We start from the raw sequence: 13,932 nt of genomic DNA on the forward strand, positions 1-13,932 counted from the left end.
CTTTGATTTAAAATTGACTTATGTTATGTACTTAAATAAGTCTAACTACTAATAACATTATCATTCGACTGTAGCTCATGATGTTGTTACAGAAAGCATTTGAATTTCTGTCATTTTTGTTTCACCACGGATCCAGGAACGGAATTCGACTAGAAACTTTCTTGCTTATTATTGAGGAAGGTATAATTTTAAGGAGTTATTCATTTCTCTGTTTAACTAATACAGGCCATATAAAATTTCTGCTTCTTGCAGGAAACAATGGTAATAAAAATTTTATTTTCAATTCAAAGAAATAATAGGTTACATTAATAACTTTTATTACAAAATCATATACAGGAACTTCATAATTATAGCAAAAGCAAGCGTGTAGAGCAAGACAACAAAACTGTAACAAGTTTCCAGTATTTCTTATATGGGTACACAGTATAGTTATATTTTTGTTTCAAAGTGGTTCGTCTTTTTCTGATGTATTGATTCAAGAAAGTCAATTTAACTTCAATATGAGTGTACACTGCCATAAGAATGCTTGAGGATTTGACAAGATTCTTAACAGTTTAAGGTAGAGTGCTCGTTTTATTCCTCGAAGTTAGGAAACAAAATCCAAAAGCCATACTATTGCTTAAATATTTAGATTTCTGTATCTCTTTTCCTCTTTCTGTTGTCTTTCTCACTATCTTCCTCTTTATATTTTCTAAGTGTTTTTATGTATTCTACTTTTGGATATATGTAGGCTAATGTTTTATGTCTGAGTTATACAGTACATCCATCAAGTTTTTTGTAATATAAAATAATAAAAGCCGTAATATGATAATTATTGCGAACATTTCAGCGTGGCAAATTTAGCTCTTTCAAAACAGACATTAATTTAATTTCTGTCTTCTTTTTTATTGTCCCAGTATGAAAGCTCTTGCCATTACAATGGTCTGCATTATATTTGCTGAAGTTGAGCAGCATGTTATTCGACAATATCTAGTAGAAGAAGAACCTCCCAGACCGAAGCATCGACTTTCCTACAGAGGTCATTCATTACGTTACAAGAAAAAAATTGGTAAGTTCTATAAAGCAAAGAACGTCATGAAATTATAAAAAGAGGAAGGAATAATTGTAAGGTAGAAAAAAGACTAGGAACTTTCTGAGAAATTATTTCAATTTCAAGTTACAATTTGCCAGTAGACAGTAAATCTATACTATTGCGAATGTAATAATTTCTGGAATAGGGGAGACTGTTGTACCTTGAATCACTTTACACATTTAATGTTTTTTTTTTTTTTTAATTTTGAGAAATAAATTTTTAATTAAAATATGCTTGAAATAATTATTGAGGATTTCTTTACAACTTCCTATAGGTATTTTCCTATTTTATAGATCTATTAAGGGAACCAGGTAGTGAGTTGGGGTAAAAAATTCGAATTTTTGTTTTTTATTTTAAAAAAAAGTACAAAACTTGCTCTTTAAAACTACAGATTTTGGGAAGATCTCTGCAGATAAGTCCTTTAAATGGCCTCTTTGAATTTGGCAGTTCATGTATTTCATACATTCTATTTTTTTAAATGCAGTTTTCCTTAAGTAGATATTTTTCAAACTTAAGTGCATTTTTCTCTGGATCTATTGAATCAATTTGCATGACATTTTTACAACGTTTTCTGCAGCTTGTGTTCTACAAAGTAGACCTACGGGTTTATGAATATCATACACATAACATGAGGAAAAAATATATATGCATAGAAAAAAAATTGCAAAAATTGTTAATCGAAGTTTAATTTTTTTTTTTTTTTTTTTTTCCTGTTTCACTAAGGGTGAAATATTTAACTAAATTTTGCTTTAGAATTTACTAAATATATTACTTGATAACTTAATAAAATAGAAGATATATGAGTGAAGATTGTTCCAAGTTAGTCCACCTGAAGAATAAGGTACATTTAGCAACGCTGGAAAAGAGGTTTTCAGGGTTAGGGTCTTTATTTTGCACTTGGATACAAAACTAATTAGTTGTCTTTTATACTACTGAATTCAGAATAATTGATTGTATTACCATGGAAATTTTTATTTCACTCTGAAAACTAAAAGCCTAGAAATAGTGAACTAAACTTTTGTACTGAAATTCTTTAATCGCACAGACATCACTATCCAGTCCTCTTAAGGATGAAAAAAAAATAAAATGAAGGGATGTGTAAAGTGTTCCATGGTACAACAGGTTCATGAACCTTGGGTCATACCCTCTTGTACCTAGGAACATTGGAACACAGGGAATATATATGTGTAAATATAGCTGTAAAAACTCACAATCATTTAAAAAATGTATTTGCCATCATTTGCAGGCTTTTATGATTGAAATTTTATTTTCTGAAGTAGCCAAAACAGATCCAACAGATTTCTTCAAGGCATCCGTTTCAATTGGGTCTTCTTAACTCCAGACTTATTTCGTGGCATGATCTTAAAATAAAACAAAAAAACCGATAGCGTCATGTAACTTGGAACATGTTCCTCGGTACAGGAAGTTTTGTGTTCCAAGGTACAAGAGGGTGCACGTGTAAACAAATATGTCTAAACTAGAGATGAGACTAAATCATGGAAATTAACATTTGTATTTACTCACCAGATGATAGGAAACACACCGTACTTGATTGATAGTTACAAATACAATTTCGTGCTAGAAAACATATAAGAATGAACGAAATACTTACTTTCGGTACCAAAGAAATTGTTTCGTTCACAGAACTCACACTGTGTGTGATCTGTGCTTTGTAATAAATCAAACAGGAACTATGACTACCTAGCGGCTTTCTCCGCAATCTACTTCAGTTTGAGTCGGCTAGGTAGCAGCAAAAATCAGGAAAAATATATATATATATATATATATATATATATAGTCAAGGTAAATTATGCTCAAGATACAACAGTATCGAGCCACCGGCGTGACTCAGTCGGTTAAGACGCTTGTCTGCCGGTCTGAAGTTGCGCTCGGGCGCGGGTTCGATCCCCGCTTGGGCTGATTACCTGGTTGGGTTTTTTCAGAGGTTTTCCCCAACCATAAGGTGAATGCCAGGTAATCTATGGCGAATATTCGGTCTCACCTCACCAAATACCATCTCGCTATCACCAGTCTCATCGACGCTAAATAACCTCGTAGTTGATACAGCGTCGTTAAATAACCAACTAAAAAATATACAACAGTATCCCCTACTACTTAGTTACGAGTCTTTTATACCTCAAAATCTTAACTTGACTTTGTCTTCACGTTCGTTTTTTATGATCATACTGTATATGAGGTATTCCACATCAAATCGAACATGCTTGTGACTGATGTTTCGAAACTGTTCCAAAATTGTTGTGTGTTTAGGAGTTTAAAAAAGAAATCCCGTATATTTTTATTTCAGCCAAAAAAAAATTTTTGGAATACAAATCAAAATTGAAAATAGGCCGCATTTATAGACATAAACGCTTATAACTTTGGTTCTATGTATCGCACAGAACTCATCTTAGGCTCAATTAAAAGTTTAATAATTGAGGTTTTATTTCACATCACTAATATTGTTTTTATATAATTTATTGTAAATACAACACTAATACATTTTCAAACTAAAATTTTCAACATGTCCGCGATAATTAAAAAATATGAATAAATAATCAACTTATTCCCGCTTAATTTTCTCATTTGTGTGTGTAATTTCAACGTGGAACTGCGAAAACTGAATTGTAAAGAAATATTTTAGAAAGTGCGTGCGCTGTCTGTACTCGTAGGATGCAGAGATGACTGATGGGAGATATATTTTGACCGTCATAAAGAATTCATCAATGCTGCTGAGTTAACACTTTCTTGCGGAAAATTAGGCTACACTAATTCTCACTCCATATAAACATAAAGACACTGCATATCAACAAACAGCTACATTTTATCTATTCCAACGTCATATGTGTCCAAAACGTGTTTAATTATGTTTAAGACCAGCCTAGAAGGGTGCTCCTACGGAAATTAAAATGTGAGATATTGAAGTTAATATGAAACAATGTGCAGACTTTTATGGAAATTTATTTATTTTGTAACTATTAAAATAAAAGAGTTTGGAGACAATAAAAACAACTGTGTGTGTATTTTTACTCATAGAAGGCCTAAAATAAGTTTAATAAAAATTAGTGACATGAAGGTCATTCTTCTCTTTAAAATGTCCGAATTGATGTGGAATGACTCATATTGCTACAATGAGTGAAGCCCGAAAAAGCTAAGTAATCTCAGTTAAGGAGAAAAAAAGCAGAAGTCAATAGAGCAACGCTTAAAGAAGTCCGAGAAAATTGAGGAACTTGGACAACTGCTTATTATTCTTCTAGACCATACCTGCACGAACAGCGCTCAACGAGCGCGCGCGCTCCTTCCGAGCGGGAGAGCTGTGTTTACCGCTTGCCGAATCGGAGAGGAAGATACGTCAGAATGACATAGATCTGCTATAGATAGAGGAGAGGGAAACGACCACTCAGCTATCTAGTGGAGTGCAGTGTGTATTCTCAGTAACTGTTTCAAGTTCCTTACCTACTGCTACAGTACTGTATGGAGGAATCTAAAAGACGGAAAAGTAGTGATCAGGCAAATTCTTTCAATGTTGCATAGGAAAATGCTTATTTTTTCATAGCTGCTGGAGTAAATACTCAGTGCCTTATCTGCCACAACATTTTTAAAGGTAGAAAGAAACATGACATAATGTGTCATTACGAGTCCAGACATAAAGATACTAAAGATATTAATCTTCAACAATTTTAATATCTCTCTTCAGGGGAAAGGCCAGCTCAGTGTTGATATGTTGAATAAATTACGGGATTTCAGTCGTAAATTACACTTTTCGTAAGTCAGTTTCGGGAAGGTAATAGGCTATGGCTTACTTTCGAACGATAGAAATTGCTCGTGATGAAGCTATGTTAAACGATTATGTGCAAATATTAATTGAAATTCAAAATGAATTTAATTCTAGGTTCCAAGACCTTGTCTTAAGGTCCACACCTGTGGAGTAACGGTTAGCGCGTCTAGCCGCGAAACCCGGTGGCCCGGGTTCGATTCCCGGGTCAAGTTACCTGGTTGAAGTTTTTCCGGGGTTTTCCCTCAATTCAGTATGAGCAAACGCTGAGTAACTTTCGGTGTTGGACCCCGGACTCATTTCACCGGCATTATCACCTTCTTCTCATTCAGACGCTAAATAACATAAGCTGTTGATAAAGCGTCGTCAAATAACCTACTAAAAATCTTGTCTTAATTGGAAAGAAGTTTAAAGTTATCATAAGAAATTCTTCAGTACCAGTTGAAACAATGCCATATAAGTTACAGGTGGGTCTGATTGGCGCAGTTGGTATAGCGCTGGCCTTCTATGCCCTAGGTTGCGGGTTCGATTCCGGGCCAGGTCGATTGCATTTAAGTGTGCTCATATAACCTCGGCAGTTGCGAGCGTCGTTAAATAAAACATAACATTTAACGATTTACTGCTCGGACTTATTGATTTTCAATGTGGCCTAAGGGCTAAAGATCGTTTGAATAATACTACTAGCCTGGTTGAGTTTTTAAGACTAAACATTAGCAATACTATCCACGACTACACAGGCTGGCTGTGAAAATGATTGCTATGTTTGGCTCAACATTTATATTTGTGAGCAACTGTTTTCTATAATCAACTTTAATAAAGGCAGGCATCGAACATCTGTAACGATCATTACGATCAGTAGGCTACTAGTCCTTTCAGCTGCCAACAGCATAAAACCTCGTTTTCATGTACTGATAAATAAAAATATAACAAAATGAATTGTACATTTAAGTAGGTATAAAATTTCTATTATTTCTGTAAAATAAATATTTCTTTATTAATTAATAAGTCCAAGAAAGTTTTGCAAACACCAAACACTGAACGGGAATTCATTTCATAAACACTCGTACTAGTACTTCCCTTTTGTGTACATTTTGTACGAGATCGCTCCTTCTTCCAGTCCATCCTATACTGAGCGCAGCTAATATCTGCATTCCGCTCATGAGCTGTGAGCCGGCTCGGAAAGCGGAAACCTTTTGCAGGCCTGTTCTAGACAATTAAGAAAGGACTGCGAAGCGATGTTATAACAAATTTGAGCGTATGACTTTACCAGACCAGTAGAGTTCCTCGTGTTGATTATGCTGATACGAACAGTATTTTTGTCATGAAAAAGGCAACGCTTGTGAATTAGACAAGGTGTGTAAGCATAATTACAGTATGTGTACTCAGTATATCCAAGATCAGGGTTGCCAGACGTTCTGGTTTTCCCAGGATTGTTCTGGATTTTAATGGTGTGTCCTATGTTCTGGATAGAATTATATTTGTCCTTGAATATCAAAAGAGTTACAAAAATACCATTTTTGCTCGTTTTTGTAAAGTTATTTTTAAAATACCTTATTATTTTTGTAAAATCCTATCCAACTTATGTTCAATGTCGTCGCTAACATATCCTGGCGTCTCCTATTGGGTTATATTGAAATAAAAATGATAATAATATCATATGTATTTAGGTATTATACAGTATCTTTATTCTTTATTCTGTTTAGAAGTTGGTATATTTATTTTGTAATTAGTTATTTACGACGCTTTATCAACTGCTAAGGTTATCTAGCATCTGAATGAAATGGGGACTATAATGCCAGCGAAATGAATCCAGGGTCCAGCGCCGAAAGTTACTTAGCATTTGCCCTTAATAAGTTGAGGGAAAGCCCCGGAAAAAACCTCAACCAGGTAACTTGTCTCAACCAGGATATGAATTCGGGCCCGCTCGTTTCAAGGTCAGGCATGCTAACCGTTACTCCATAGCGGTGGACGATTTATTATTCATAGGATTTAAACACCGTATTGCGCTTCTTTTCTCTATAGGTCAGACTGTAATGTGACATTATTTTTCTAGACTTTATCCATAATTAAAAGGAAATTTCATAATCTAGCAAAAATATAAGAAAATTGAAAGTTAAGGCAGGGGCTATTTTAAACACATGGAACAAATAAAATCAGTTATGTTACAAATTGAATTAATTCAAATGTGTAGTCACATTAATGTACGCAGTATCATCACCTGTCCTGGATTCCTAATGAGAAAATCTGGCCACCCTATCCAAGATACTGCTGAGTATACGTTAAATAATGCAACACGAAACCAAATTCTCTGAAACTAAGTGAGAAACACGGATCCAGGTGAATTGCCATAAAACCCGAACAGGTAAAGATAATTATAAGATCGAAATATGTTAATTGCCACAAAATTATCTGCGGTCAATTTTAGAGTTGGTATCTGCGAGATAAGTTAATTGCCACGAAACTACCTGCGGTAAATTATAGAGTTGGTATCTGCGAGATATGTTCATTGCCACAAAACTACCTGCGGTAAATTTTCTGGTTGGTACCTGTGTCGATCAAGTTGCTTATGTTTCGTATCAGTATCTGTTCTACTCTGCTTAGTTATGGCAGTGCATTTGACTTACAGTGAAAAAAGTAAACAACTTTTAGTGATCAACAAATTTAAATTTTATGTTTATTATATATCTAAAAGTAACAAACTTACATGGCGGTGTTCCAAATAAGCTGCAGAGCGAAGGTTTACACGACAGGGTTAATTGAAGAAATATGTGACTTGGGTAAGTGTGACTGTACTCATAATTAGAGCTAGGATTCGTATGTAGTAATAGCTAATATTTTAGTCGGTATAGTTTATAAACATGCAAGCTACTCCTTATACTTGCCATTCTTGTCATTTAGTACTTCCATCAGTTAGTTCTAAGGGTCTTTAATCCTAATAACCACCACAGCAGAGGTTTAAATGCTGCATTTTCTAGTCCTTGTGACTTTTCTTGCATTTCGAATCTTTCAACCAGGCTTAAAACCTTCTTAATCGGCATCACATCGACTCAAACTACACGGCGTCATTCTTAACTTATACTACAGTCACGAAGCTTGAGTTTTGAGGGTGCTAGAAACAATACTCTGTGACGGTACTATTTTGCATTGCCTGTAATGAGGCGATATTAGCGATCCTAGTGGTGAGCACCTATCTAATGTTTGCATATTTACTACGTATTGAGCTTCGCGACTGTATATACTAGACTGTGCTTATACTACATATAAATCCTAGCTTTAGTCATAATCATACGAGCACAGCCGAGGTAGAATTAAATCGAAAAGAAATAACCAATACTTGCAAAACAAAGCAATAGACAAATTATCTTAATCATTCGTGTTGAATTGACAAATCATGACAATGAACATGAGTTGACAACAGCCGATCTTGAATTTATTAAGCGAAATATACATTTTGCTAGATCAGCTGCACATCCCGCGTTGCCAAAAACAAGACGAGAGGTCCAAGAAGTGCTGGAATCAATGACCATAAAGACAAGTAAAGGCGAAGATTTTATTCTTGAAAACGACGTGGAAAGTGAGGGGCGCGCTTCCGTACAGGGATAGTGGCATTTCCTCTAAGGTTAGAGCCCAATTTAGGTGTGTGTATTAATCGAAAATTAGGGGCTAGAAAATATTGAGCATAGGACGCATGTTTGTATGATTTCTTTCTCTCCAAATTAACTGTTCCATATATTTCCGAAACCTGCGTGAAAGAAAAATGTTAATGAATTATTAGTTTTCATCAAATCAAAGCATCTGAATGCAGCTTTAGGCGACGTAGTGAAACTCTATGAACTTATTCTATTACTTCCTGCTACAAGTTCTTCCTTAGGGTACGTACACATTGGAGCGACGATAAACGATAAAAGAAGCAGCGATGCTATATCAGAGAGAATTGAAGCTTGCATTGTCATTGAGGTGCGCATATTGGAGTAACGATAAAAGGGAAGATGCACGATAAAAGCGACGAAAAACCAAAGTTCCATTTTCTTCGCTCTTGTCGTTCATATGATCTCTGATTAAGATAATATTAACCTGTATAAATACCGGTGGTTATCAATATATGCGAATATTAATCGATATATTATTTCGGCTTATTAAATTAATTATTGTAGATATTGACAAATTGATCAGTTGTGTATTTATTCGTCATATGTTATGTGATCACAAGAACCAATCACAACACAACGAATTTATACTATCTTCGGGATGAGAAACTGGTTGAATTTTGTACGTATTTAAGTTACATTAACCTTGAACTTAGCAGCTGATATTTCCTATATATCTTCTTTCATTAAGTGGATGCATAGAATATCTTCTACTGATAAAACAAAATGTTCGCTTCCCTCGTTGCTCCGATATGAACACTTGATTCTTTGATAATACCAAAGCGTCGCTAGATCATTTCTCTTATCGTTTATCGTTGCTCCAACGTGTACGTACCCTAAGAGAGAAGTTTCACTGTTGTTGTTATTATTATTATTATTATTATTATTATTATTATTATTATTATTATTATTATTATTCATTAAGGATTAGGTACATTCGATTTTGTGCTACAAAGAAATTGCATTTATTACTGTACCCTTATTTGTAATGCTTTAATTTCTCGTTGCTTAATCTGTATAAAATACCACCACACGCCATTCGTGAAGATAGCACCTTCCCGCCGGAAACGTGGTCAAGTTTCTGGTCACATTCACTGCACACTACTAATGTCTGCGAATCTTTCCATTCGGATTTGAACTCTAACTTTTACCATCATTACCCCCGTATATTTAAATTTATAGAAGTCCTAAAGATATTGCAGACCAACACTTACGTAAAAATTAGAAGTACTACACAACAAATTATTACATCCAGGAAAAAAATTCACTTGTTGAAAAAACAAGTTTTCTTAGATAAGGTCATGCAAGAATATTCCTGTGGACAAATCGCGCGATTTGAATTTATAAAGAAAGTTTTATATAGGAACAAGGCATTAAAGCAGACAGTGATAGTAAGGCTTTCTAACTGTTTGAACTTTTAACATTAATTCGTGACAGAAAGACTTAGTTTAAGTTTTTTCCATGATATCTCTTTTTTTTTTTAACTTTTGACAAAGAGAACAACATTTTTAATCACACCAACCATACTGGTTGCCCAGTTCCAAGTCTGTACAAAGTGAGAGGGAAAATGTACCGGAAAGTTATATGCCTTTGTGATAGTTCACATATGGCTTTGTGGCAATTCATATATCCCTTTGTGGCAATACACATACTGACCCAACCGCAATTTTGTGGCAATTCACTGTTCCCGAGAAACACGATAGAGTTCTCTTTGATTGTGGCATCCACCTCCCGCTGCTTAAACATTGCGTCGCCTTTTCTACCCCCTCCACTTAGCCCTCACGATATGGCTTTTCATGATTAAAAACGTCAACTTTATTAAGTGTAGAGTTGTACAGAGCGTTTGCCAATAATCAGGTTTCGCTCAAGTAAATAAAGTTGATCTTTTACTGCTATAGAGCGAATGAAACTGCAGATGGTTAATCTTGACAAGATTATGTTACAGCCTAGATCATATTTACCCCAGATAGGTCGGCCTTATAGGCTTTGACGTTAACAACTTTTGTCAGATTTACTATACTGCCATCTAGTTGTTACATAAGGAGTCACGTCATAATTCCCATTTGAATTGCATTAGCGACTGTACTGCCATCTCGTGTCCGTTTACGGCGGACGGATGGCGATCCTGGCGGTTGTTCTCTTCAAAGTGCTGCCGATTTTAACATAGCGATAATCTGTTACATATATGACCTAGGGTTAAAGTCTAATACAGACGCGCAACTCTTACCTATAAAATATGCCATTTGACAACTGGTGCGACAGTAGCGTTCCAGCGGCAGGCAAGTTGCATGTGTGTAGAGTACATGGTAACACAGCTGAGACCTGATATTGTGTAGTTTATTTGATATTTTATGCCATATAGTAACTGTAGGCCTATATGGTTCTTATTAATTTTACTTTAGAAGACTTTTACACCCACTAATGGGGATGCCAAGTAACGTAGGTGTAACATTCCACATTAGTTTATTGCTTTCAGCATCCATTAACATAGGCTTAACTCTTCAAAATGATGTGAACACAACGTGATATTATTGTAGGCCTGCAAATAAAAATAATCGAAACTTTTGTTCATTAAATCTAATCTTCTAAAACTTATCAGTATTTTCTACTCCTGAAAGAAAAAAAATACAAGACGTAAGGTGGACAAGTAGGCCTAAAGGCAAATAACCTGTATTACCATGGGTGGGCGAATGTCTTTCTATGAGAGATGGCGTCACTACTTTCATTCACCCCACACCAGTCCGCTCGGTAGGGGAAAGTAGGATTGAAACGTAAACACTGCTTGTGACACGTCTGTGGTGTTCGCGGAAATAACTTCAAATAATACCTTTGTAATCTTCGCCGTAAAAATGGCTTCTTCGTCTGGAAATTACTACAATCTGGAATGGGAAGACGAATACTTTTGTGCACTTCATGAGGCAGTGATGTCAACTGATGCCCATAGGAGCAAGCGCGCGCTTTAGAGCCCAGGAGAGCCTGAGCGCTTTACAACGGAAAGGAAAGAGACAGACGAAACAGGTATTATATGCCGCTTGGTCGAGCTATATACAGGGATGGCCAGCACTGATTCAATGGATAAAGGGAAGAGAACTTATTAAAACTGTAGCCATGTTCATTTTTAGATTTGTCTGAGAAGTATAAGTGTATTATAAGAACGTAAGTTTTAATTTTAATGTTCATTTTTCACGAGCTTGTTTTTTGTATTCAAAAGGAATATTTTCTCAACTTTTTTTACAAAAAAGTGAATTTTCAGATATGTTTGTTTAGTACTAAAGCAATGTTTTCGTAAATCTAATATATCGTGAATACGTATTACTGAAGATAGTGTATTAAAATGTTTGAAAATATTCGCATGAAAAATGTTTGTAAGGAAATGAATTAACAAAGCAAATATTGTTACATCACAAACAAAAGATATGTGCCTATGTGTTGGTAAAACGTCAGCTCTATAGCTTCAGCAGATTTCGAGATAATTTAATATTCTGATAACAGAAAGTTGCGCACCAATATCACCTAAAAGCATAATGCGATAAGAGTTTTATTATGTAATATTAGTTACAGTTAAAACATATACCTAGACAACTTTGCTTTATATTATAATATTGTTTCGATTACTTTTATAAGGCTAAAGATACCATGAATATCAATTTCAACTTATCATGTCATATTCAGTGTCTTTCTTTGGGATAACACTTTCTTTATGTGTTTAATTCACTTAGTACAGTATAGTTGTAGTTATTATGGAATTTGTGTGAATATTCCTTCTTTACTCTTTATTATGTTATTAACGTTTAAAACACAACTGCAATATTAGGCTAAGAAATATGTGTTAGTACTTTTGTTTTACAGACAATATAGAAAATAACAAACAGAAAGAAGCCATATCAAAATAACGACATAAAATTTCACGTTCCGTTTGAAGTTTGTGCACCACTGTTTTCTTAATCCAACAGGCTGCTTATTCCTCCTAGCATATGCTTAATGCCCGCGCACGACGTCAAAGTCAGAAAAATGCGCTTGCTTTGACATCACTGTCATGAGGGAAAGACTATTTGTTTAATTTGTGGAAAAGTAGTAATTATATTTCTCATTTCAAATGTAAAGAGGCATTTTACTTCTCGTCAAGCAGAAAAGTATGGTACACATGCCATTTCAGGAAATTATCGTTTAATTTTATTTTACGTTATTGTCTTATTGATGTTCACATTTAGCTATTATTTGTGACCTCATTTCATTCTTTATTTAAATAGAAACTGCACGTCTCCAACGCCTAACAGAACTAAAAGATACAAATAAACCTGAAACTGAAGTTTCCGTTCAGCAAAAGGTACAGTGTGCAGTTCGAGCTAGTTTCAGTTTTTCGATTGTGTTCATCGGGTTTAAAAACAGATATTAATACACTAGTTCAGAGGAAGAGGTATCAGAAATCTTCCCCATGTACGGGTACACATTGTAAAAGTGTAAATTAATTGTGTTTCAAAACTGTTGCAAAGTGGTTAAAACTATAGGTTCGTAAAATGTTTATTTATACGTCATTATTTCGGGTTTGCTGTGAAGATTAATATTAAACTTTCAAATTAATCTATGGGACAATGATTCAATATTATATTTTGTAAACTGATATACTGTACTGACATTACAAATGATGAGTGACTCATGTTAAAGTGATGTTTGGGACGATTACACATGTTTGTACAATGTTTCTTACTAACAGTAGAAACAGATAATTAGTTACGTAGCAATATGTTAAACTCAATATTATGTTTAAAGACGTCCGCCACTGATGCAACGAAACAAGCGGAAGCAAAACGGGTTACCCTACTCTCTTCGATAGCGCATGAAATAGGTTCTTCATGGGGTTCACCACCCCTCCACGATCAGTCGCCGAACGCATGTGTATTACTTTAAAAATAATATTACACCGCAAATCAAGATTCCAGGTAAAGTTGATTTGAATAATTTCGAGGGAAAAATTGTTCCGGAGCCGGGTATCGAACCCGGGACCTTTGGTTTAACGTACCAACGCTCTACCACTGAGCTACCCGGGAACTCTAACCGACACCGATCCAATTCTTCCCTCTATATCCACAGACCTCAAAGTGGGCTGACCACAATTTAAGTCACACGGAGTTTGTGTGCACCAACGAGTTAGATACTATAGAGAGGACAAAGATCTCAGAAAGTTGAAGACAATTGAACATTGGTCCGCCATGTTTCGGTTAGTCAAAACAAAGGGGCGTGGCTCGGATGTTGTAGGAAATGACTGTGATGAAGTTAGTATTATTGTGAATTGAGTTACATATTAAGACTATGTTAATAAGTAAAAAGTAAAATACACACAAAACTTTACGTTTTATAACAGCTGTAGGCCTATGTTTTATTAGTTTCACTAAATATAGCCCAGATATTAAATGACAAGCTATACTCGATGCAACCAAAGC

At 35.0% G+C, this 13,932-nt stretch overlaps 1 protein-coding gene across 1 annotated transcript in view; it reads left to right on the forward strand.

Annotated features, from left to right (window-relative positions):
- Positions 1-397: 397 nt before the first annotated feature.
- The window catches only part of LOC138715103 (hatching enzyme 1.2-like), a 57,007-nt gene continuing 43,472 nt past the window's right edge, over positions 398-13,932 (forward strand). Inside the window, exons 1-2 of the mRNA XM_069848052.1 lie at positions 398-559; positions 897-1,048. Of these exons, the coding sequence (XP_069704153.1) occupies positions 898-1,048 (151 nt within the window). The 5' untranslated portion in view covers positions 398-559; position 897. The remainder of the gene's footprint in view (positions 560-896; positions 1,049-13,932) is intronic.

This window comes from Periplaneta americana, chromosome 1 (genome assembly GCF_040183065.1).
Source record: "Periplaneta americana isolate PAMFEO1 chromosome 1, P.americana_PAMFEO1_priV1, whole genome shotgun sequence".
Lineage (NCBI taxonomy): Eukaryota > Metazoa > Arthropoda > Insecta > Blattodea > Blattidae > Periplaneta > Periplaneta americana.